Source organism: Monodelphis domestica, chromosome 5 (genome assembly GCF_027887165.1).
Source record: "Monodelphis domestica isolate mMonDom1 chromosome 5, mMonDom1.pri, whole genome shotgun sequence".
Taxonomy (NCBI): Eukaryota; Metazoa; Chordata; class Mammalia; order Didelphimorphia; family Didelphidae; genus Monodelphis; species Monodelphis domestica.
In genome coordinates, this window is record NC_077231.1 from 57,019,861 (window position 1) to 57,047,234 (window position 27,374).

Below are 27,374 nucleotides of genomic sequence, written 5' to 3' on the forward strand. Positions count from 1 at the left end.
ATCTCTACTTCCATTATAACTAAGTACCATCAGGTGTCTCCCCATATCAGTAGCAGCTCTCTCTAGTCACAAGCCAGAGCATCCAGTCATTGCAACAAGAAATAGTGTCACACAGATCACCTTTTTCTATTTCAATAAGAAGTAGTCAAACACAGATTAACAATTTCTATTTCACTAGACAGCTAGAGGATAGAGCAATGGACCTGGAGTCAGGACAATCTGAGTTATCACAGGCAAGGCATTTAATCTCTGTTTGCCTTAATCCAATGGGAAAAAAATGGCAAACCTCTTCTGGATCTTTGCCGAGAAAAATACTCTGAACAGCATTGGTGTGCTATGATCCATGGAGTCACAAAGAGTCTGATATGACTAAAATTCTATGTTCCAGGCACTATGTGAGATGTTTTACAATTATTATTTTATTTAATGAGGATAACCCTAGGAGCTAGGCACTGTTATTATATATTATCTTCATTTTATAAGTAAGGAAAGTGAGGCATAGATTAAAGGACTTGCACTAAACTATATAGATAGTAAATACATGAGTTTGGATTTGAACTCAGATCTGATTGACTTTAGAAACCAAGTTTTTTCATTGTACCAGTCTAATCATGTTCATTAAGCAGAGTATTTAAAAATGAGTAAAGTGTGACAGAGGAAGAAGAAGGATAATGTTTCATCTAGAGGGAAATTATATCCTCAAAGAAAAGTTAATAATTCTTTTGTCAGCAAAACTGATAAATATAACAGCTAAGGATGTGAACAATATATTGAATTTTAGATAATCTAATTAGTAGATCTAATAGATTTCCCTAAATATTATAGGTATGACAGTTGACAGAAAGTCACTGCCTATTTCTGGGGAGAAAAAATATAATTAATGTTGCTTAATTTAGTTGCACAGAATGTATTGGAAGTGAGAGAAAGTGATGGTTTAATAACAGGTGGGTGGGAGGCTTTTTGGCCATTGAAATGCCAAGCCAAGGAGTCATATCCTTTAGACATGACATTTCTTAGCCTGTTTTTTTTTTTGTCGTATAAGTTTAGTTTTTAAAGTATTTTTTACCTACTTTCTCTAAGCCTTTCTTTCTGAACAGCTGAAATGATAAAAGAAATTATATGGTTGTCATCTGGTGTCTTTCATTCGTTTCATTGTTATGGGTCTATGCTTTTAAAATCAGTACTTATATTCTGCTGTTACTCTCTATTTTTACAGTGAAGCAGCTCACTCTCTTTTTATCATCAGGACATGGGTAACTCCCTACTGTTTGGTTCTATATTGAGTTTATTGTGAGTGGAAGAATGATTTTGGAATATTCACTTAATCCTAAAATAAATGTATTAAGCATAACCCATTTCAAATCAAGCAATCCAAGGGTTTCTTCGATGACTGTAGGGCATTAGGGATAGAAAGACAAAACAAAGCAAAGAAACAAACAACTACCGCAAAAATAGTACCTATCTGCACAATTTTAATTATACTGAAAATAATTGGAAAAAATGGAAAGATAGATATAGGTCAATAGATAGGGAGACAACTTTAGAGTGAGCCAAATTTTAGTTCATAAACTGCCTCTTAAATATACTGACTATGTGAATCTATGGAAGTTGTTTAACTTCTCAGTCATCTAGTCAAATAACAAAATTTATTTTATATATTTTACATCTATATCATATCCTCTGATAGAATGTGAGCTCTTTGAGGACAGTGGAGATTTCATTTTTATCTTTGTTTCCTTAGTAACTAACAAGATATCTGACAAACAGAAGGTGCTTTATAATTGCTCATTGACTGATTAACTTACAAAATAGGAACCAATTGAACTGATAAGAAGAGTTCCCCTCATTGCAAACTCCCTATAGTAATGAAATAACAGGTCTGATCTGCTTCCAAACCCTTCTCCCCCCCCCCCAAAAAAAGGAAATTTGATCATTGTTAAAAACTTAATACCATTAAAGTTAGATTTCATCTTACTCCAATCCTTAAAACAAGGAGTCAAGAGAGAAATCCTCCTCTTCCCTTCTTAGCCAAATAAGGTGAACAGTATTGTGGTTGCAGAATGGTAATCATAAAGTAAAGGAATTCATATCAATAGACTGCTGTAGAAGAAAAGAAAACAGTGGTTGTATTTTAATAACAGTACCTAATAATTAGAGTCTAAGCAGTAATACAGCTGGAAGTGTGCCCAAACATTTGAAAATAATTTGCATTGACAGTCTATCACCGTGTCTTTCAAGTCCATAGATTACATGAGAACTTGAGCGTGGATGTTTTAGACTGGATAGGAAAAGCAGGCTGCTGTTCTAAATGTCCTAGTTTTCATAGTGACTGGTTTTACCGAGATGTAGTTTTGCTCATAATGTCTGCTCTGGCCGGAAAGGGGATTGGTTCCTCCAAACAGACAAGTACATAATAAAATCGAATCTTAATATTTTCTAGCTTGAAGGAAAGAGCAAGTTCTTTTAAATCTAGTCACTGATTAAAAAAGAAAGAAAGAAAATACTTTGGTTTCTCAGTTCAAAGTAGACTAGAATGTAAAAGATAGTTCAAATAAAATTATTTGAACTTTGTAGTATTGGTTCACTCCTAGTGAAAGAAATGGGAAGAAATTGACTACCAATGAAAACAACTGGTTTCATTCTTGTTGCCATGCTGACTTTGTTGGTGTCTTTTTTTTTTGTAGATATTTTGCTGGATGATGCTACCGATGGAACTCTCCATAAAGATGGTCGCAGCGTGAAAATTATAGTATCTATTAGCAAGGGCTATGGTCGATCAAAGGTATTCCACTTATGCTATCTTCTGTGTTACTATGGGCCTAGAAAGATCCCTGGATCCATGAATATTTTCTCTCTTCAAATTTCTAGTGGTAACATTCCAGTGAAAGCCTTTTCTTTGCTTTATTCCTACAGTCATGTAGGGTGATTACAAACTACAAAACAAAAAAGATCATTTTTTTGTCCAAATGGAACTCCCATATTCTTTGTAAAATACTTTTTCATCTAAGCCCTAATCCTTTGGCTTCATACTCCTGTACTGAATTGAGAGCCATTTCTTATTCAGCATGTTGTCAAGATTTATTTCAGGTTTCACCAGTAGAAAATTTAATCTTCACAAAGTGAAGAATTGTTTTAATGGATGATAGTGATCTACTAAATAAAAAGAAAATGTGGATTCTGAGCACTATACTGAATACTAAAAAAAAAAAGGAATAAGTAAGCATCTGTTCTGAAATAATTTAATATGAAAAATAATAATTTCCAAATTAGAGGCCTCAATGACTAGATTTATAAGACTTTGGAGAATTTTTTTTTGTTTTGCTATGGCTCAGCAAACAATGAGCATTTGATACTATGCTAAAATCTGCTTAGTATTATACCCACTTATAGATCCTCATTTTTTGTGGGGTACAGCAAAACACATTTAATTCTCATCCATACAAATCACTTCAGAAAGGTAGACAGTTTTATGGCAGCTGCTATGATCCCATTAGTGTTCCTTTCTCTAGATCCTTGTATGGTATTATTTCATATACTATCACCATGTTGGTCATCACCTTTGCCTATCCTCCATATTATATATGCCCTCCCTAAATATTATCCCTAGAATTGGCTATGGTATTAGAAATAGGATTGTTATTCATTCACTTTTTAAATTAAATTACATTTCTAAATTTTAATAACAAATTTCCACATAAGTTTTCCAAAGTTATATGATCCAAATTGCCTCCCTTTCTTTTTCCCTCCCCCCTCCTGGAGCAGGTAAGCAATTCAATCTGACTTATACATGTGTTATCACACAAATCATATTTCCATATTATTCATTTTTGTAAGTGAATAATTTTATAAAAATCAAAACCCCAAAATTTATAATAATAAATAAACAAATGATAAACCATATACTTTCATCTGCATTCCTACTCCAACAGTTTTTTTCCTCTGGAAGTGGATAGTGTATTTTCATAAGTCCTTCAGAATTGTTCTGGATCATTGCATTGCTGTTAGTAGCAAAGTCTATGACAGTTGATCATTTCACAATATTGCTGCTATTATGTATAATGTTTCCCTGATTCTGCTTATTTCACTCTGTATCAGTTCATATAGGTCTTTCCAGCTCTTTCTGCAAGCATTCTGTTCATCATTCCTTATAGCACATCACCATCATATACCATAATTTGTGCAGTCATTCTCCAACTGAGAGACATTCTTTTAGTTTCCAATTCTTTGATACCGAAAAGAAAAGCAACTATAAATATTTATAAGCAAAGATAAATATTTAAACACAACATTTAAATATATAAATGTCCTTTTCCATTTTTTCTATCTCTTTGAGATACAGACCTAATAGTGGTATTACTAGATCAAACGACAAGCATTCTTTTAAAGCCCTTTAGGCATAATTCCAAATTGCCCTCCAAAATAATTCAACCAAGCAATGCATTAGTGTCCCAATTTTGCCACATCCCCTCCAATATTTATTATTTTCCTTTACTGTCATATTGGCCAATTTGATCACTGTGAGGTGGTACCTCAGTTGTTTTCATTCACCCTTCACTTTCAAAGAAGACCAATGGCATCAAAGTGTTAGAGTCAGAGTAAAATGTGTTCTACTATGTCCAGTCAGCTGTGATTGGTCCAGCACCGTGTGCCACATATAACCTTCATTATCCTGGCTTTCTTTTTCTATCAATGATATCAGATATCAGTTAGCACACTTGTAAGGAAATGCCTACTCAGACATATGAAAACTAGAAGTGGAATCTACCTTTTAGATTTTTTTCTAATATGGTTGATTTTTATTTTAAAAAATCAAGTGCAGAGTTTTATATTTATCATTATGTCATTCTATTTTGTTAACTTAGAACCATTGTGTTCCATTATCTACATCTTTTTGGTATCAATTTTGTTAGCCAACATATTATCTTGTCCTCATATTATCCACAAACGAGACAGGCAGCCTTACTATTTTTTTGTCCAAGTCACTGAAAAACAAATGCATGTAAGAGCCGTTAGCACTATACTAAAGACCATCCCTCCAGATGGATATTGATTATGTCTACAGGATTCTGACTATGTACCTGTCAGAGAAGAGATGAGTTTAGCCTGGAGTGACTTCTTCCCTTCCCAAGTATGCATGAATCTTCCTTTTAATAAGATATTCTAGAATTTTGTTAGAATTTGAAGTTTGCCCCCCATGTATAATTTGAAAAAATCTACTTTCTTTCCCCATGTGAAAAATTGGGATTATTTTTGCTTGTTTCTTGTCCTTTATTAACTTTTTGTGGAATGAGGCTAATAGCAGTACAATAATTACTTGCACAAATTATTTTTTCAAAAAGAACTATTTCAGATCCTTATCTTCTTTTGTGTTTTTCCGCCATGATCATGATTTATGATCCTAACTGGCCTTCTAGTAGTCTGTCCATTTTAGGGTGTATCCTTCACAGCACCACATAAGCATCTTGGTAATACATTGATTCACCTCCTGACCATATTTCCTCTACTCCAACTTCTTATGGTTCTCCATTGCCCTACAAAAAAAGTGTGAACTCTTGTTTTTGATATTCAAAGTCTGCCACATTCAGATGTCAACTTACTTTTCCAGGATGATCTCATACTTCTTTCCTTTAGATATTTCCACTTTTGCTCATTGTGGTGGGGATTTTTTTTCATGTCCTTGCCTATGCATTGAAGCTCAACTCTGATTCTGGGATAGAAGCTGTCCCATGCTTGATGCTAGGATTGGCTTGGTTGTCTGTTGGGTCACAGAGTGAGCCCTTTGCATGGGGCAGCTTGGCTGGCCATCTGCTGGGAGACCATCAGCTTTTCTGTTCAGTGGCCACTTATGCTGGATAGCATTGTGTTCTGCCTGCTGCCATGGCAGGTCCTTCCTTCCTTGGCCCATGCAATAGAATCCTGCCTGAGTTCCACCCCAGCATGCTGGACTGATTCTCACTTTCTACCCCAGTGATATGGGCCCTTCTTGCTGTCCCTGGATTCTGCACTGATCTAGGCCACTGTTTCACTCTGTCTTCTCTTGATTCTGCTGCTTTAGGACTCATTTTGTGACCTTTTTTAATGGCTGTATGGAGGTGGGTTTGACAAGCTTGGAGCATTCTTGACTAAACCATCTTGACTCCCAGAAGAGGAAGTCCCCTTCCCTATAAGTTGTTGGATATGTGTGTGTGTGTGTGTGTGTATTGTGTGTATGTATTTGTATATGTATATATGTATATTTATTTATTTCATACCTTTATAAATAAATGTTTTCCTCTATAGAATAATAACTATTTAAGTGACTTGGCAAATAGTAGCTGCTAAACCCATGCTGAAAGTCCCATTTTTTGGTGTCCTCCCACAAATTAAACTTCTCTGAACATTTTTTCATGAATTTGTAACTCTCCCCTTACCCTTCTCCAAGTAAAAAGTGGTCTACTCAATTTCTCACATAACATTGTCATATCTACCCTATACATTCATAACTTTTTCTTTTATATTCTACTTTTAGTAAATATCTTATCTCCTTTGTTACATTGTAAGATCTTTAAAAATAACAATCTTTTTACCTTTCACATGGATATAATTTAGCAAATGTTTCTCAAATTAAGTTGTATTATTTCAGCAAACACAGAACATTTGTGATGGATAATGTTTGAGAGGTTACAAGATGTTCCTGTAATGAGTGCTTTTGTTTCTTTGATTTCTGTCATTTATAAACATTTTTTTGGTTGCTTTGTCCCAATATGAATGTCATTCTTGATGGAAAAATGCAAAGGCAACAAAGAAGTTGAATTCTTTCTTCTTTCTCGCTGGCATCTCTATGAGAACATTAACACAAGCAGTGTTCCCATATTTTCCTGGTTCCTTACCTCATCCTCAATATAGATTAAATAGCCCTTTTTTTTGTTGTGTTTATGTCAGCTTGAAGCTCAATCTAGCCTTATGCCATTTTTAGCTTTTTAATGACTTTTATTCTAACTTCAGTTTCTAAAATCTATCTGCCTTAGCTGCTTTCCACTATATATGTAATTTAATTATTTTTTTAATTAACAAACTTTTATTTGCCCTATAAACACTACCTCCTATAAATACAACCCTGTTGGGAAAAAAACACTAATAATACAAAACCCTCTTAACAAATAAGTATAATCAAAGGCGATAAATTCTTACATTGGTCAGGTCTCATATATTGAGTCCATCACTTTTTTATGAGGAAGTGAATTGTAATTTTTCATCAAGCCTCTCTGGAATCATGGTTGTGAATAATATGATTAGAAATCAAAAGTTTTTCAAAATTGTTCCCTTTCCCAATGTTGCTATAACCTAAATTATTCTTCTGGCTCTGCTCACTTCACAATGCATCAATTTATCCAAGTCTTCCTAGGTTCTTCTGAACTTTTCATCCTTCCTTATAGTACAATAGCTTTCCACTATACTTGACACCATCAACAGTGATAACCATTCTTATCCCACAATTTGTTCATCCATTCCCTAATTGGTGTGCACCCCAGTTTCACACACACACACACACACACACACACACACACACACACACACACACATATATATATATATATATACACTGCTATATTATTCTTGTTGCATATTCTTGTTGCACACCTGCTCCCTGCTCCCAACAGATTTTGTTCATGATAGTCTCCCATGATCTGAGGTCAATATCTTTTGTAGAATCTTGGGCAATGGCAGCATAGAGATACAGATTTAGAGCTGGAAAAATAAAACATCCATTTTGAGCTGCTTCATTTTATAGATAAGGAACAAAGAAATAAAGGAATTTTTCCCTTTTTATTTATCCAAATATATAGTAAGTAGCAGAGGTAGGATATGAACTTGGCTCCTCCAAATTTAAATCAATGACCCTTTCCAGTTCCTACCATTCCTTTCTATGAACTCTTGAATATCTAAATTCTGATCCTCCTCTCTTAAATTCCCTTTAAACAACTCTAAAATAATCATTGGTAAATCCTTTTAACAGGGGCATTTAGGGTAATGCTAATTAAGCACCCTAAATCAGCAATAATCTGAAGAGTTTTATGCTTTTTAACTTCAAAAATAATTAGTACTTTAAAGTTGCTTTAAAGTAATTGAAAATTTTAACTTTTAGAAGCAACATGGCACATCTAAATTTATAGCCAGACTAAATGCTCCAAAGATTCTAAGACCATAAACTTACTGCATGAGCTGTAAAAGCATGATGACTTTTACTAATTGAGTATTTACACAAAAGTCTATAATACCCTCTATGGGGCTGAAACCATCTTCTGGTTTAAAAAAATGGGTTGTTTATAGAGTGTTTTATAAGGATCAATAGTTTTAAAAGAAAGCCACTTCAAGAGAACTTAAAAAGGCATGACCCTAAAAGTTTAAATTAATGAATTTCCTCCCAAAGCCATGGAAAAATAAGAGCTTTCCCTGTTCTTTTAGTAAGAATTCCTACTGGCATCTGAGAGGTGTGTTCAGTAATCAGATGGCAAAATTCCAATATCGACAAGTGAGAAGGTACTAGTAATCTATCATGTAAAAAGAAAGAAAAAAATCCCTCTATAACATTGTCTTAAGCTGGACATCCAACCTACCCTTAAAGAACTTTGGTGGGAGCAAATTGGGTTCTTTCTGAGGCCACCCAATCCATTTGTGGAGAGATCTAATTATAAAAATAAGTGTTTTTTTTCATCACCATTTCAAATCTTTTTTTGGATATTGCCATTTCTAGCTATTTTTAGTAGCCATTTGATATCTCCTTTTCTGCAACTTTTATTCATTATAACTTTTATGATCAATGAAAGCAAATAAGTCTAATCTCTTCTTGAAATGACAATCATCAAATGGTTGAAATCTTGGTCCTTCTATGTTTTTTTCTTTTGTGAATTAAAAGTAGAATAAAACACTTGTCCATGGCATGACCAACACTATTCAGTTATGAGGCAAAATTTTCCTATATTCTGAATTTTCCATGTTAGAATTATTTTAATGTATATAAAAGTACCATATATGTGTATATCTTAATTTACAAAATAAATAAATGAAGACATACATATTTGTATTGTAATTTTAGGGACCTTGGATAGTTTATTTTGTTTTTTGGTTCATATAAATAAATTTCTCCTTGAGGACAAGGACTGTTATTGCTTTTGTTTTTATATCCTCAGCCTCAGATATAATGCCTGGAATATAGTAGGCACTTGAGAAATGTGTGTAGATTTATATGATTTTTTTCAGAAATTGCTTTTAAATATAATTTCAGAAGATGTTTCTGAAGAAGACCTATACCCACATTTTCTTTGTTTTCCTTTTAATAGTTCATAACACCACTACAAAACAACTTTGTCTTTCTTCTAATCTCTTAAAACAATCCCCTTTCCATTTGTACCATGAGAATGACACTTATAAGAGAACATACATGACTATGTATGTAAGTCTTAATGTTCTGTAATCTCACTGGATGGTGACACATGATTGTACTCCCTGTCTCTCAGGAGGCTGATGGATTCCTTGAGTATGGGAGTTCTGAGCTGCAGCATAGATGAGTGATTGGTTTTCTGTGCTGTCCATCACTAGTATGGTGGGCTTTCAAAAGCAAGGAGCCACTAGACTTTCAAAAGAGGGGTAAACTTGTCTAGCCTGGAAAAATGGAGCAAGTTAAAACTTCTATGCATTGGGGCAGCTAGGTGACTCAGTGGATAGAAAGCCTTGCCTTGAGACAGGATATCCTGGGTTCACATATGGCCGTGGGCACTTCCTAGCTGTGTGACCTAGCAAGTCACTGAACCCAAATTATCTACCAGTTAAGGTAAAGGTTTTGTCAAGCAAACAAACAAGCAAAAAACCCAACCCTCTTCCATGCCTATTCATATTGGGATGAAGCCACTGTGAAACCACTACATTTCCAATTAGTAAGGAAAACAAAATTTAAATAATAAAAAAGATAATAATAATAATTGCTGCTTAATTAATATACATCTGGTTTAAAAAGGAACAACACAGGAATCAAACAGGATTAGCAGCTGAATTTGATCATGGTTAATTTATTTATTTTTTAGGAACAGAAGCCTCAGGCATACTTAATAGGATCCATTGGTGTCAGTGGAAAAACCAAGTGGGATGTTTTAGATGGTGTAATTAGACGTCTCTTCAAGGTAGGATCTGTACAATAGCAAAGTACTGGTTTGAAAATCTGTACCCATTTTAAGAATCTCTTCCCCTTTACTATTCTAAGCTGAGCTGATTTACTTCTTTTCTCCCCAGTTTAAACTATTTATAAAGACCTCTTTTGGCTTGTGCTATTTGACTTTAATTACTCTCATGTCACCTGTTCTTCCAATTCTTGAATGATTGTTCCAGACCACCTTGTGTTCTATTTTTCATCTTACATGAACTAAACCCCTGTTTTGATTGTGTTTTTGTGTGTGCCATTTTTAGGAGTATGTGTTCCGAATTGATACATCCACTAGTCTTGGTTTGAGCTCTGACTGTGTCGCTAGCTACTGTATAGGGGATTTAATTAGATCCCATAGTCTAGAAGTGCCTGAATTGCTGCCTTGTGGATATCTTGTTGGCGATAATAACATCATCACTGTGAACCTTAAAGGTAAAAGAAAAAAAAAGGAGAGACAATTGTGTTTGTACCAAAAATGGCCAATATTACCCTAATTCACCTTCATTTTTACATTACTTCTAAAACCCTTTAAAAACTATTAGTCATAATAATTTTTTTAACATTTAAACATATTAAAATCCCATCACAAGAAAGTTATTAGGGATAGATAGATGAAGCTGAAAGTGAAATGATTAGATTCCTCAAATGTTCAATTAAAGAACTGGAATTTAAAGAAACTGGGTTATTGGATCATATTGCTGGAATAGGTCTCAAAGGCCATTGTTTAAATTCCTCTTACAGATGAGAAAACAGAAGAATACATAGATTACAATCCAAATTTTAAAATTGTTCTTTTTATTCCTCTAGTATCTGCAATTTATTTTGGTTTCTAAAGCTTTGTGTACCTTCTATCATAACCCTTTTTTTTTCATAGACAACAGGACCTGCACGTTTTTCATTTTTAAATTTATAATGTGCAATGAAGTACCTTATGGTAGCAATTAAGAACGAAATGTCAGGATCTTTGATCAGTGTAATAATCATGACATATTTATAAAGCACCTACTATGTGCTAGAAACTATTAAACATTGTGTATTTTATAAATATTTATACATTCCTTCAGAAGCAATCACCCTGGGAGGGTAGGCACTATATTATCCTTATTTCTTCAGAAAAGGATACCAAGCTGCACACAGCTATTTATTGTTTGAAGTTGAATTTGAACTCATGCCTCTCTGACTCCAGGCTCAGTATTCTGTAACACTGTGTCATCTCACTGACTGGTTAAGTGTAAATAGTGTGTTTATCAAAGTACAATATGCTTCCTAAACACTTTAGAGAATATTATAATTAAGAGATATTTATTACTTATTAATTAGACATATCCTTAAATATAATAAAGGAGAAAAAGTAAAAAATAACAATAATTTTAATATATAGATGAAACTATTACTGAACCCATTGATTACTAAAGAATCAATCATAATATTCTTTAGGTCAGAGCAGATCCACTGTTTGAGTTTCCCAAATATTCAATGGGTAGAAACAGCAGCGAGCAGGTACAGTGTATAGAATGGGCTTGGAGTCAGGAAGACTCATCTTCTGATTTCAAATCTGGCCTCTGACACATAGTAGTTGTGTTACTCTGGAAAAATCACTTAAACCTTTTTTTTTTTGCTTTAGTTTTCTTATCTGTAGAATGAGTTGAAAAACTCTTTCTAACTTTTCATGACCCCATTTGGGGTTATCTTTGTGAAGATAACCCAGAAAAGACTGAAACAACTGAACGGCAATAACAAAAATTGGGTTGAAACATCTCATTCTTAGGAAAGTTGGATGGGTACTTGGATTTGAGGAAAGGACAAGAAGAAATTGAGATAAGACAGAAAAGACAATATTGCCCTTGGGAAGAATAGTGGATTCAGAGCCAGAGTATACCTTTTCCAATTCTAGCTCTGCTTTTGAATAACTGCATGATCTTAAGCTCCTCCAATAATATCTCTTGATCCTTATTTTCCTCATCAGTAAGATAATGGGGTTTGACTAGGGCATCTCTGAAATCATTTTTGGTCCTAAATTTTGTTGGCTAGGAAGCAATAAGAATGATGGAAGTTATTTATTTATATACAACCTTGTAAGATCTAGAATTTGATTGATTGTAAAATTAGAGTCACAGAGGGAGCATTGAAAGAAGAGCAAAGTGGGTTTTGAAAGGAATCTACTGTTAAGTATATAAGTAGATATTGCTGCTTTTTTTTTTCATTTGTTTGTTCCCCATGCCTTATGGTCATTGCCTGAAAATGACAAGGAATATTTCCGTGGCAAAAATATCAAGTATTTTTCAATGGCTATTAGAAATCTCATTCTTGCCATTGGCAAAGTGTTAATATGGTAGAAATCTTGTATTGACCTTGAGTTTATACTGAACCATAAAAGAATGAAACATTCTATTTTCTTTTGTTTCTTCCTTCAGGGGTAGAAGAAAACAGTTTGGATAGCTTTGTTTTTGATACATTAATCCCAAAACCAATTACCCAAAGGTACTTTAACTTGCTGATGGAGCATCACAGAATTATCCTATCAGGACCAAGTGGCACTGGAAAGACATATTTAGCTAACAAACTTGCTGAATATATAATAACCAAATCTGGCAGGAAAAAAACTGAAGATGCTATTGCTGTGTTTAATGTGGACCACAAATCAAGTAAGGTAAGTGACTAGAAAGTCAAAATATTTTAATCTCTTACATAAAAATTCATCCTTCCTTAAATGCTCTGGATCATGACTAAAGATTTTATGACTATAATATTGGGACACATATTATGGAGTTATTCAGAAACATTTTTCCAGACTTCGATAGACGATCCTAAGCAAAGTTCAACTTTGGTATTTCCTTCTACAATACTGATCTCTGAATTCTTAAATAATAAATGTGTGTATGCAAATGCATTAATAATAAACATATTAAATAATAAATTTATGCATATGTTTGTATGCATAGGGGACATACTAAACTACAATTCTAATGAAGAAAAATAAGAAATTATTAGATAAATATAAATAAAATATTTTCATTATTAGTGAAATTAAACTTTTAGAATTTAATGTACATATATAAACACAACAGAGATGGATACCGACAGTCAGCTAAGCCTTGAATAGTAGTATTTGACTCAATCAATGTCCAAAACTGGCTCATGTTCACTTGGATTTCTTGAATTAAATTCTATACCAACCTAGCCTAAGGGTTCCTTAGAGATGTACTTTCACTAAAATTAGCCCTAGGAAATCTTGACTGATACCTGGGCATCCACAGTTCTACTGGCAACCCAGGAGAATGTCTAAAATTCATTCCATTTCTTCAAATCCTTAAGGCCATTGATTTTTTTCTTGGTGGGGGGTAGGGGAGGGAAACTAGAACCAAATCCTCCAGCACCATTATGTGAAAGGATTTCAATACTACCCATGTCAAATGGATTTAGGAGAAACAGGCTAGAAATAGAATATGTCAAATCAGACTTGTTTCCGTTCTCTGTATTTGGTTTGATGCAAAACATCCTAAGAAGAAAATATATTAAGTAAATTCAATTTTATGTCAGCCTAAATGAAGTCATTTAGGTCAACCATTGACCATATTTGTTGATAGGTGTTAGCACATTGGTAGGTTAGTATATTAAAGGAACTAGACTATATAAACTCATCCCAATTTCTGAATTATTTTCCCCTGGTCTCAGGGAGTGAATGTGAATTTCATCGGATCCCTTTAAGTATTAGAACTAGAATTAGAATTAGAAAGACTAATTAATCTGGAAGAGATTATCTAAAAATCTATACATAATTCCTTAGCTCACTGACTTGTCAATTCAAATCTCTTTTTTTGAGAGGTGGGAGGAGGTGTGAGGGGAAAATAATTTTCCCAAAGAATATGTCTGACAGTACGTATCTTTGGCCAGAGTAGACTCCTAAGTATTCATCAAAGAGAATGATGATTAGAAACTTCAGAAGAAACTACAAAGTGAGTCCTTAGAAGAAATGCATTTGAACTCTGTTATTGGTCTTTGTAATATTGCACTTTAACAATTCAGATGGAAAGATCACTTGCCAATTTTCATTTAGCAATGTACAAAGAACATTGGGGTCTCTCACAGCTAAACACATCTGTCGCACAGATTTTACGTATTTTCTTCACAGTTGGCAGTATTCTAACTTTGGTGGAATCAGCTGCAGTTTTATTGACAAATATATAAAGCCAGGATATTTGACTCCATATTCTATGCTGAATTTTGGCTATTTCTTATTACTTTTCTATATTTGTTTAATTCCCCCTATAAGTCCTTTACCTCTTCCTAATCTACATATCTTCAAATAAAAGCATCTATTGACTCTTCCCTCCCTTCTTCCAATCTTTCCCCCATCCCTCCCATCCTCACTTCCTTCCTTTCTTCCTTCCTTCCTTCCTTTCTTCTTTCCTTCGTTCCTTCTTTCTTTTTTTCCTTCCTTCCTTCCTTCCTTCCTTCCTTCCTTCCTTCCTTCCTTCCTTCCTTCCTTCCTTCCTTCCTTCCTTCCTTCCTTCCTTCCTTCCTTCCTTCCTTCCTTCTTCAGAAGTAGAAAAGACTATGTTTACTATGACTATGTTTTATACTTTCTTCAGTTTTGACCTAGCACTGATGCTAAACATTTTTAACTATTTATTTTCTCTTTGAGAGGAGGAAAAAATATATTGTTTTAGACTTGACAGACTAGAATAGATTAGTGATAGTACTGACCAGATTATGTGCTTTTTGATTAAAGAGAAGTGTTTCTCATTGATAGAGAACAGGACCTAGAGTCAGAAAGATCCAAGTACAAATCTAGTCTTAGATACTTAATGAATGTGTGACACTGGCCAAGGCATTCATCTCTATTTGTCTCTGTTTCTTCAATTGTAAAAAGGGGAGAACATCACAGTTTTGTCCCAGGGTTATTGTAAAGATTAAGTGAGATAATACTGTAAAAATTGTATAACATAGTGTCTGACATATCAGGCACTCTATAAATGCACAATCCCTTCAAATTATATTCTTTTTAGCTACTTGTGTGACCTTGGGCAGGTCTCTGGATCTCCCTAAAGCTCAGGGTTTTTTTCAGTTATTCAATGTATTAGATATGATAATTTCCATTATCCCTTCCAGTTCTAATATTTGAAATTGTATAAAATTAAGTTTCTTCTAAGATTTTTCTCATGACACTCTTGAAATGAAAGTTAATTTTAAGGAAAAAAAAACTGAGTTATATTGAAGACTGATAGAGAGGTTTACAGATTGAAATGCAATTGCTAAAGTTAAATTCCCTAAGAAAATAGTCTTTTCCCCTATTAACTTAAAAAAATTCACTCATCAAGGATTCCCATAGTTATAATCACCCAAATATTATTTTCCTTCTTTCACATTAACATATTTTTTCAATACAATATTTCCAAAGATTCCATTTTCTCTATCTTCACTGGAGAAAGATCTATGCTGCTACTTGACTAAAGATGTTTCTATCACCTCAAGATGGAAAATAATTCAATGTTTATATAGTAGTGAATTAGACACTACAAAGCTATATAATATGGAGAAACCAGTGTTAAGCTGGTTGAAAGACCAATACAAAAGAAGACCTGAAAATAGAGCTTGCCAGAATTTGTTGCTTTCTCTTCATAACATAGCCATATGATATGTGTGAGCTTCATTGCCAACATGGGCAAATCCCAACTGGTGAAAGGACCAATCTTTATTCCTGGGAATTGTTTTTTTGCTAAGGATAGGTGTGAAATGTAGGGGAATCACTAATCCAAAGTGATTTATGAAATACAATTCTCTGCTCTCAGAAAACCCACATATTCTGTTTAATTCCTGGTATGTTTTTTGGTATGCTGTAGATAACACACAGGAGACAAAGCTAAAAAGCATTTCACTTACTCAAAAAGATTCAAACAAAAAGGAAATAAAATGAAAAGGAGAAAAAAATCCTTTTAAGCCTTTAGTGCCTCTGGATTTCACATTCCATCTTTCTTCCCTTTAAGCCTACCATCAAGCCACCAGCTGAAATATTTTGATTGAAAGAATGCATATAAAAAGTAGAATTTCTGTTATTTGATATAGTAGGCTAAGAAGAAATTGTTGTATTCATGGAGGAACAAATGCTAAACTAGAGCCACCTGGAAAATGAGAATGTGGAAAGGAGAAGTTAATAGTTTGGATTTTTAAATGGATGACTCAGTTTTCCTTAATGTTAAAAATAAACTAATTAATAGGAATTGATAGCTATAGTTCTGCTATATATGCACAAAATAACTATGGGATCTTCATCTTGGAAAACTCTTGATTGGGAAACCTCATCTTAAGTAGCCATCAATAAAGGCTGTGGTGCTAAGTCGTAACTAAAGTTGCTTGAGATAGAAGAGATTTAAGTGACCTCCCCAAAGTTACACAGTCAAGGATCAGAAATAGAATAAGAACCCAAATCTTCCTAAATCCAGGTCTACTACTCAAAATATGTGGCTGGCCAGATTGTTTTGACCTACCAAATGAAGTCTACATCTATTTTCTTCCATTCTTTTTTTTTTTTTGCTTTGATCAGCAATACTACCCCTTCCAATGTTCAAGAGTCAAGTTCTTTAGCATGTCAATATTCAAATATCTCCCAACAAGGACTGGAAGTTGTTCACCTATTTATCATTTTGGTTTAAAGTATAAGCTTCATTTTCACTTTTAAATCAAATTAAGCTTTCTAATTTATGACCTCATTTTCATAGATATGTGAGATATGTAAGACACAGTGAGGAAGTTCTGTGTGTACATTTGTGTGTGTGTTAACCAAAACCTTTCTAATTTAGAGTTTGGAATAATAATCTTTCTTTTAAAACCATTAATATGCTATTGGTTCAACATAGCATAAATTCCATTGGTTAGATTATTAGCTATCTTAAAATCTGAATTAAAAAACCTCAAATTCCCTACAAGCATTGCTTATAAAATGAATGTTCTAGTTACTGCTAGTTTATTCACTGACTTTTCCTTGGTAGAGAGGCGATATGTACACTTGGCTGCTGAAAATTAGGATCATAGTCTAGGACAATTCTGTGGGACTTATGCTATCCACATCAAGGGAAAGAACTGTGGGAGTAGAAATCCAGAAGAAAACATGTGAATTATCACTTGTTCATATGAATATGTGATTTGGGGTTTTGGTTTTAAAGGATTACTCTTTTACAAAGATAAATACTATTTAAGTAGGTTTGAATTATATATATATATATATATGTATATATATATCCCAATGTAATTGACTGTCAACTCCTGGATTGGGGAGGTATGAGGAGAAGGTGAACACATAACTCTTGGAATCATGAAAAAATTTAAAATAATTAAAAAAAAAGAAAATTAGGATCAAAGTACTCCCATCTCCCCCCATCTTAAGCATAATTTGCAAATTAAAAATATCATTGTAAATATGAAAATTATATGTAAATGCCTTTACTGATTAGGGTGACTATCAGTAACCTAATTAAGTTCCCTGGTCTACACTTCTGTGAGAGCAGTCAATCAGCAAAAGTGTTTATCATATTTAGAGTATAAGCTATTCAGGGATCATACCTTTACAAAATATCAACCATCCTAAGTGATGAGAAATTCTAATTGTAAATGTCCTCATCTTTTAAGCATTTTGCTTTCTCTTCAAAGTTGCAGAATTTCCATTGAACCCTACTTTAATAAAACAGAGGGAAAGTGAAGGGAAAGATACTTAACACATTGTTATCCCTGTTTCAAGGGCTAAAGTTTTATATGCATCCTATATGTGAAATTACTTTGAGTGAAAACTCTTACAAGAATAACTTGAGAACTCACTTGGGGAATAGCATTTTGGAATCACTGTTTTTAAAGAATATTAACCAAAACACTTGTTTATAAAAAATTTCAATACTATCTGTTTCTACTTAGATAGTATATTCCAATAACAATACTCATTATGCATGTTGTATCACAAAGGCATAGATCCAAGATCCTTTTTAGCTTTTCCTTTTAGGGAGAAGTGACAGAAATATGCTTTTCACTCCCACTTTTGTAGCTGCCACTCATGTAGAATGCTGAAAATACACACTAGTGACATTTTCCTATTCTCTGTTTCTCCCATTCATTTTTTACCCCCTCCTCTTCTTCATATCAATTTCTGCAGTTCCCTCTATTCATTCAAAAAGGGGTTGTTCCCAGGGAACATGTCATTGGTATAACTACATGTGCATTCTTGTTTTTTTCAATTATTATATTTGATTTTTTTTCAAAGGAATTGCAACAGTACCTAGCCAACCTGGCTGAACAATGCAGTGCTGATAATAATGGTGCAGACCTACCTGTGGTAATTATTCTTGATAATCTCCATCATATTGGCTCCTTAAGTGACATCTTCAATGGTTTCCTCAACTGCAAGTATAACAAATGGTATGTGATTTTTTTTTTTATGACACAGTAGGATAAAGAGGGATTCAAAGTTTGGACCATAGACCATGTGGTTCATAACCTTTTGATCTCATGGTATCATTAGTTTCATAAAACAATAGTAACATTACATTATGACTTCAGAATACATAAATGAATGCTTTCTATTGCCCAACTTGATTCCAGAGAGTTACTTTATTTTAATGTTAGGCTGCATTAAGAGAACCATAATGTCGGGGAACAACAAATTGGGAAAAAATCTTCATAGAAACCTCCGACAAAGGTTTAATTACTCATATTTATAAAGAACTAAATCAATTGTACAAAAAATCAAGCCATTCTCCAATTGATAAATGGGCAAGGGACATGGATAGGCAGTTATCAGATAAAGAAATCAAAACTATTAATAAGCACATGAAGAAGTGTTCTAAATCTCTTATAATCAGAGAGATGCAAATCAAAACAACTCTGAGGTATCACCTCACACCTAGCAGATTGGCTAACATAACAGCAAAGGAAAGTAATGAATGCTGGAGGGAATGTGGCAAAGTAGGGACATTAATACATTGCTGGTGGCTTTGTGAACTGATCCAACCATTCTGGAGGGCAATTTGGAACTATGCCCAAAGGGCGACAAAAGATCCTTTGATCTACCCTTTGATCCAGCCATAGCACTGCTGGGTCTGTACCCCAAAGAGATAATGGACAAAAAGACTTGTACAAAAATATTCATAGCTGCGCTCTTTGTGGTGGCCAAAAACTGGAAAATGAGGGGATGCCCATCAATTGGGGAATGGCTGAACAAATTGTGGTATATGTTGGTGATGGAATACTATTGTGCTAAAAGGAATAATAAAGTGGAGGAATTCTATGGAGACTGGAACAACCTCCAGGAAGTGATGCAGAGAGAGAGGAGTAGAACCAGGAGAACATTGTACACAGAGACTAATACACTGTGGTACAATCGAATGTAATGGACTTCTCCATTAGTGGCAGTGTAATGTCCCTGAACAATTTATAGGGATCTAGGAGAAAAAAACACTATTCATCAGCAGAGGATAAACTATGGGAGTGGAAACACCGAGGAAAAGCAACTGCCTGAATACAGCGGTTGAGGAGACATGACAGAGGAGAGACTCTAAATGAACACTCTAATGCAAATATTATCAACATAGCAATGGGTTCAAATCAAGAAAACATGTAATGCCCAGTGGATTTACGTGTCGGCTATGGGGGGTGGGGGGGGTGGGAGGGAGGAAAAGAAAATGATCTATGTCTTTAATGAATAATGCTTGGAAATGATCAAATAAAATATAATTTAAAAAAAAATGAGAACCATAATGTCTAGGACTAAAGATGTGACAGTCTTGATGTTCTCTGCCCTGGTCACAATATATCTAACACATCAGTTCTGTGTAATATATTTTAGGATGAATATTGATAATTAGAAGAAATCCAAAGGAAGGCAATCAAATGGTTGAGTTCATGCATTCTGAATATTTATTGAAAAATTCAATTCAGTTCTATTTAGGACTAAATATAATGCTATTATTTCATCCATGTAAAAGATCTCCTAAATGAAGAGACTCCATCTAGCAATTATGTTGGAATCTTCTCTCCAGTTTATAACTTGAGTGGTTATGTTTACCCTGAATAAAAGACCACTTAAGGTGGGAAAAGTGAATGTAGTCTTCTGTCATTTGAAGAGGAGTTAGTTTCATTCTATTTGGCCCCTAGGCAGAAATAGGAATAATAACTAAAAGATAGAGGCAAATTAAAAGTAATTCACTAATAATTAGGCTAGCCAGTAGAGGAAAGGATTGCCTAAAGAATTAATAGGTTTCTACTCTTTGGAGGTCTTCAAGAGAAAGCCAGGTCACCATTTATTGGTCATGTCTTGGAGGGAATTCTTAATCAGATACATGGCATTTTGTGGGGTTTTTCATATCTGAGATTTCTTAATGTTAGTTGCAGCAGTCATTTGGCAGTACCAGAGGAATGATCTGAAAGTAATAATGAAGAGGTCTATACTAGATGTTACAATGATACAGGTCAGTCTGACCACAGAGGAAAAAGAAAAATGCATCTGAATGGATCAACCCACCTAAACCAGACAGAATGATTGAGTATGAAACTAAAATGAGAGAAAAATCAAAGCTTATGAAAACCACTTAAGGTTCATTGTGGCATGCCTGTTTGAAATAAAAGCAATGGGAACATCCTTTGATAATGTCATTTGATGCATTGCCCAACAGAATTGCCACTTTTCAGAAATTAAACTATTCTAGATAGGGCAAGATGAAATGAAGACTGAGCAGGGAATATTCTCCAAACTTTATTTTAGTACTTTCTAATGGGGATTATGGGGGAAGAACAAACAAAAATTGCTAGTGGAAAAAATTGTTCATTAAAGTCATAATATTTTAAAATGACAAGATTCTTAGAAATTATCTAGTCCAGGGGATGACAATCTATGCATGGCTCCTGGGACAAATCTGGCCCACTACCTATTTCTTTTTTTTTTTTCCCACAGCCCTTTTTTGTATAGCCAGAGTGCTAAAATGTGTTTTTTTTTTTTCATTTTTAAATAAGACTTTTATTGTATTTTATATTCTTAGTTAACAGGTTATACAGATGGTCAGGCTGAATTATTTCACCCAATGCTGAAGTCCAAAGATAAGGAAATTCAAGTCTAAAAAATTATATGACTTATCCAAGATATCACACAGGATCTATGTCTCCTGATTGCTAAGCTAGTGCTACTTGCAACTTTGGAACTTGACATGTTTTAAAAGAATGATCAAGGAAAAATGTTTAGTTCATCTTTTTATATCATTCCCATCAAACTCATGTTTTTCTTTCCTTTCCTTTTTCCACTTTTAGTCCCTATATAATTGGAACAATGAATCAGGGAGTTTCATCATCACCAAATCTAGAATTGCATCACAATTTCAGGTAAAAAAAATTTTTTTGTCTTTGACCTTTCCACCCTTTCTGTTTGGTCAGACCTTCTAGTGGTGAACTGTGCTGTCCAAGTAATTCTCACTTCTTCTAAATATGTTTCTTCAAGCAGACATTATGTACAACTCTTCTCCTTTTTTGTGGCAGTTTTTGTTTTCTTATAAATCCTCCCTTGTTATTGATTCTGAAGTCTAAAATATAGTGCTTTCACTTTACCCTTGAAGAATATAAGTTCCAGCTCTAATTTCTAATTGAATTGATTTTTCATGCAGAAGTGTTCTCAGTGGTGAGGTGGCATGCATCCTGTACTCACCTCTGAAGAATATAAACTTTTTCTGAGCTCAGAAAACCAAACTCTGATCAGCTAGCTGAATTTCTGATATTTTTAATATTATCTTGAGCAGGGAAATCAGCACTTTGCATTTGAAGGGGGGAAATGGGAGTTTTTTTTTAGTAAATATTAGTTTATACAATAATTTCTGAGGTGAAGCATTCCTTTGTGCAGGTGGGTACTCTGTGCTAACCACACAGAACCTGTAAAAGGCTTTCTGGGCAGATATCTGCGAAGGAAATTGATCGAGACTGAAATAGAGAGAAATATGCGCAACAGTGACCTCATCAAAATTATAGACTGGATTCCTAAAACATGGCATCATCTGAATAGCTTTTTAGAAACACACAGTTCTTCCGATGTGACCATTGGTGAGTGCCAAAGCTGCATATGCCTTTCTCAAGGAACTCAATGTACTTGGTAAAGATGGGCAGATTGGATAAACAAGAGACTGAGCCAAACTCATCATGGTAGAAGATTCCAAACAGTCTAGTTGACATTTTTCCTGAAATCTCACTCTCTTTTCAGCTACAACAGTGATAAGGGAGCATTTTGTACAAAAATTCTGGCTTTGATGATGTTCATGAAAATATAAATTTACCAATGCTCCCATAAGATTTTTTAAAAGTAAGTTTAATGTCTCAAATATCCAAATGTCAGACACCTGATATTATTAGATAGTACTACTGTTATTATTACTAATATATTTAGGGAGCACTTCATCATTTTTAAAGTGGCTTTCTTCACAGCTCTTTTAGAAAGGTTAGCAATTTTGTTGGGTTTTGTTACATTTTAGGTGTAGACAAGTGAATTGATTAGTTCAAGAAACTCTAAATATTGATGCTATTTCCACCCATGAAGACTTACAACTCTTCTGCAACTTAAAAAATGTAAAGAGGTGTCTGAGAACATAGAAGTTATTATTATTAACTGAGATTTATATAGTACTTCAATGTTTGCATATCTAGCCAATCAATGAACATTAAGCACTTATTCTGTGCCAGGCATTCTGCTAACCATTAGAAATTTGGAGAGGAAGTGACAGAAACAGAGAAGGCAGAGAAGATGGGGAGAGAGAGAGAAAAGATAGTCCTTGTTCTTAAGGAGCTCAAAATCTAATGGAAGAAAAGTATGCATACAGATATTTATTTAAAAAAAAGAAATAGAATAGCCAATATATAATATGTGCATATATGTTATATATTACATGCATATATATTCACATTCATAATCTAATTTGATCCTTAAAAGAGACCATTGAGGTGGAGGGTAAAATAGATGCTGAAAGAAGTTCAGTGATTTGCTCAAGGTTACCTAGATATTGTGTATCAGAGGCATGACTTCAAGATAGGTCTTATTATTATTGATGAAAGAACTATCTCCACTTAATAAAGAAACTAGGCTTAATAATGTTAAATGAATCATATAGGGGCACAATCTATAAACAAATATGTCTATATTTTTAAAAAGAAGCTTTTATGGGGAAAATTGTATATCAGAAAAACTTTTTTTAGTCTAAATTGAATTTGTGGTTAATATTTCATGGACAATTATATATTTCAAATGTTCATTGTGAAAAGTCCATTTCAGTGCATTGTTTGAAAACACTGAGGTAATCACAGAGTAAAGAGCCTATTGTAGGATTTAGATGAGGAATGAGTGAACTTGAGGAAGAAATTAAATTAAGTTCATTATAATACTTTTCTATAAATGCTTTAATCAAGTTTTTCTATAGTGTAATTTCACTCAAATCAGAAATTTGTTAAATTACAGAAAATAGGACTTAGAGAATTTTTAAAAAGAATATTCTAATTATATATCTTAGAAATCATAAGAACTAGGGAGCAGCTGGGTAGCTCAGTGGATTGAGAACCAGGCCTAGAGACTGGAGGTCCTAGGTTCAAATCTGGCCTCAGACACTTCCCAGCTGTGTGACCCTGGGCAAGTCACTTGACCCCCATTGCCTAGCCCTTACCATTCTTCTGCCTTGGAGCCAATACACAGTATTGACTCTGAGACGGAAGGTAAGGGTTTAAAAAATAAATAAATAAATCATAAGAACTAAACTGTATTTTTGTTTTGTCACAGGTCCTCGTCTTTTCCTCTCTTGTCCCATGGATGTAGAGGGAGCCAGGGTGTGGTTTACTGATCTCTGGAATTATTCCCTAATACCATATCTTCTAGAGGCAGTGAGAGAAGGTCTTCAGGTATGTCACAACTCAGTAATTCCCTTAGAAAAGGAATTAATTCTTTTATCTTATTTACTGTGTTTCCTTACCCAATAAATAAATGGGGATCATATTGATTAACAAAGATAAGTGAACCGTCTGGTTCTCCTGAGTGAATCTCTAATAAGATATTTCTTATCCTTTTCCATTACTACTGAATTATTAATTTAGATTTTATTCCTCATTTTTTTCTGAATGATGTGGTACACTGTCTTTGTTTTCCATTCATGTGATTTTCTAATTCAATCCTAAGCTTTTCCCTATGTGTCTCTCTTACCCTTTATATTTTCCTGTTTTTACTTGATCTATTTCATAATATAGCATATATGTGAGACTTTTAAAGATTGGTTTTATGGTTTAGAATTTTGTGATTATAAATGAGATTATAAATATGGGGAAACAAAGTATTTATTGGGCATAGAGAGTAATGAAAGAAAACTATTTGGAGACCCTTCCAGATGTTCAACTAGTTAACATCTTAGCATCACTTCTATATCCTATATCTATATATAGGTCAGTTTTGTAATTGGTAATATCTATTTTCTCCATTTGTCCAACTGGTCTCTATACTACCACATTTTTATATCCATAGCACTCTCCACTTGATTCGCAGAGTTCTTTTTAAATCTTTACATTCTGTCTTAAAATCAATGCTCAGCTTTTTTCTAAGGAAGAAGAGTGAGACCATATTTGAATCCAGGATCTCTCTTCTATAGCCTTGGCTCTCAATTTACTGAGCCACTTAGCAGCTCCCTCAGCTTATCTCTCTTCAACTTTCTCAGTTTCCATCAAGGTACACATATTTATAGTATTTAGAGCTCAGTCAGCTATCAAAAATGGCATAGTTGTCCACTTTCTCCCTGATGATTGGCAGTTGTCCTGCCTTTTATCTTGTCACTGAACTTCAATGACTGGAAGAGAGAGTGAGGCTAATGCCTTTGTGCAACTCTGCCTCCTTTAAGTCCAATTCACATACGATTCAAGATATCACCCCATGATGCTATTGATCCTCTTCAAAAATGAAGGAGGAATCCAGAACAACACTGAGGGACTTATGGAAAAGAACACTATCTACATCAAGAGAAAAAACTGTGAAAGTAGAAATCCAGAAGAAAACATATGATTTTTCACTTGTTTATATGGGTATATAACTTGTGACTTTGGTTTTAAAGATCACTCTACTATAAAAATGAAAAATATGGAAATAGGATTTGAGTGATAATATATGTACAAGCCAGTGAAATTACTTGCCAACTCTTGGGGGGAGGTATGAGAGAAGGATCATGTAACCATGGGAAAATTTTTTAAAATAAAAATAAAATTTTAATAATGGAGGAACAACAAAATATCCACACTATATTATTCTCTACTTTGCCACTATTTCTATTGAATATTCATTTTAGATTATACCATATACCTGGAGAAATTTCGAGAATCCTGCTTAGCTTATCACACAACCCACTTAGCTCTAGATAACTGAAGCTTTCATCTTCTTGTCAGTTTTAATTTTATGAAGTATAAATTGAATTAATGGACAGGTTTTCCTTACAAATAAACCAAATTGTCTGGAATGAACATCTCTCAACACATTGTATTTTAAAGGTCTTTTGGTCTAATATTATTTCTTTGAATGGTCTTGGTTCTGTAAATTTTTTTAAATTTTGTTCTTCAGTTATTTTTCAGTCCTGTCCAACTCTTCATGACCCCATTTGAGGTATTCTTGGCAAAGATACTAAAGTGGTTTGCCATTTTCTTTTCCAACTCTTTTTATAGACAAGTAACCTGAGGCAAACAGGGTTAAGTGATTTGCCTAAAGTCACACAGCAAGTAAGTATGTGAGGTCATATTTGAACTTGAGTCTTACTGGATCTAGGCCAGACACTCAATCCACCACTCCATGTACCTGCTTGTCCAATAAAATGAAAATCTAAGATTGAAAAATATACATCAAAAAACTGTGGAAAGCATGCTTATTGAGGGAAGTTACTGATTCATGATTGCCTTCTTAGCTCTGGTGCTGTGCCTTGCACATAGTAATTAATAAATACATATTGATTTGAATGTTGTATTTTTTTAAATTTTAATTTATTTTATTGCCTTCTATACCTTATCATCTTCTAGATGTATGGTAAGCGAGCACCATGGGAAGATCCCTCCAAATGGGTACTTGACACATACCCATGGAGCTCTGCCTCACTGCAACAAGAAAGCCCAGCCTTACTTCAGTTAAGACCAGAAGATGTTGGTTATGAAGGTTGTACATCTGCAAAGGAAGGGACAACCTCCAAGCACATTCCACAGACGGAGACAGAGGGAGATCCTTTGGTGAGAAGTGAATATTTCATTCTTGTCATTTCATCTTAACAATAGTAAGAAGTCTCATGGTTATAGTTGTGTGTATATATAGGGGATCTTAGAGACAATATAACTTTTTACAGCTGAGAAAAGAGAGGCCCAGAAAGGGAAAGAGATTTAAATAAGGGGGATTTCTAATTTGTGTACCCATTGGGAAAATTTGGATTTGAACTCTTCTGCTGATTTTAAATCCCAAAGTCCTTTTACTATTTGATCTTTTTAATTATCTATTTCTAGCATAAAGATATGTTCAGAGATCATGGTTTTTATTATGAAGAGTAAAAAAATAAATTATTAGTGAGCATATTAAAGCAAAACTACAAATTAAATCAATTCCATCATTAATTCATAGAAAACCAAATTATATATTTTTGAAGGAAGACTTCAGAAATGTGGAAGTTAATTAAATACTTTCAGAAATAGCAGATGTTGTTCCTAAATTTGACTGCGAGACGGAATTGAGGAGGCCAATATAGTCTGCTATTTGAAAGAGTAAGATTGACACAGAAGTGAAAGCAAATCAATTCTTTCTTTTCCTTGTCTCCTTCCATAGTATATGGTTTAATTGGTTTCATTATCTGTAGAGTACTTCAAAGTCTTTTGAATGGAAACCCATAAAAGTCCAAATGATTATTTCCTAGTACATTTTAAGTGTGTCTTATTACTGGGAACAAAGCATTTATTATTATTTTTGATCAAATTACTTTCTATAAATAGGTATAAACAAAATTATTAGGTATGATGCACTAAGATATTCATCAGCTTACTGTATTTTGAAAATGAAGTGCTTAATGGATTGACAAAACATATAATGAAGTAAATATTTTGTGAGACTCTATTTCCCCCTCAATCAGAGAAAAGGAAGTAATAAAAGGTTTATAAAGCTATTTTCACTGGGAACAAAACTAAGGATTTTTTTTAG

General features: G+C 33.8%; 1 protein-coding gene across 39 annotated transcripts in view; it reads left to right on the forward strand.

Annotated features, from left to right (window-relative positions):
• Positions 1 to 27,374, forward strand: part of NAV3 (neuron navigator 3) — a 1,103,979-nt gene that overhangs the window by 1,071,153 nt on the left and 5,452 nt on the right. For all 39 annotated transcript variants that reach the window (XM_056798500.1, XM_056798493.1, XM_056798499.1 and 36 more), the window contains 9 exons: positions 2,685 to 2,782; positions 10,062 to 10,157; positions 10,441 to 10,609; positions 12,592 to 12,827; positions 18,426 to 18,580; positions 21,461 to 21,532; positions 22,044 to 22,240; positions 23,958 to 24,076; positions 26,219 to 26,422. In XM_056798500.1, the coding sequence (XP_056654478.1) occupies positions 2,685 to 2,782; positions 10,062 to 10,157; positions 10,441 to 10,609; positions 12,592 to 12,827; positions 18,426 to 18,580; positions 21,461 to 21,532; positions 22,044 to 22,240; positions 23,958 to 24,076; positions 26,219 to 26,422 (1,346 nt within the window). The remainder of the gene's footprint in view (positions 1 to 2,684; positions 2,783 to 10,061; positions 10,158 to 10,440; positions 10,610 to 12,591; positions 12,828 to 18,425; positions 18,581 to 21,460; positions 21,533 to 22,043; positions 22,241 to 23,957; positions 24,077 to 26,218; positions 26,423 to 27,374) is intronic.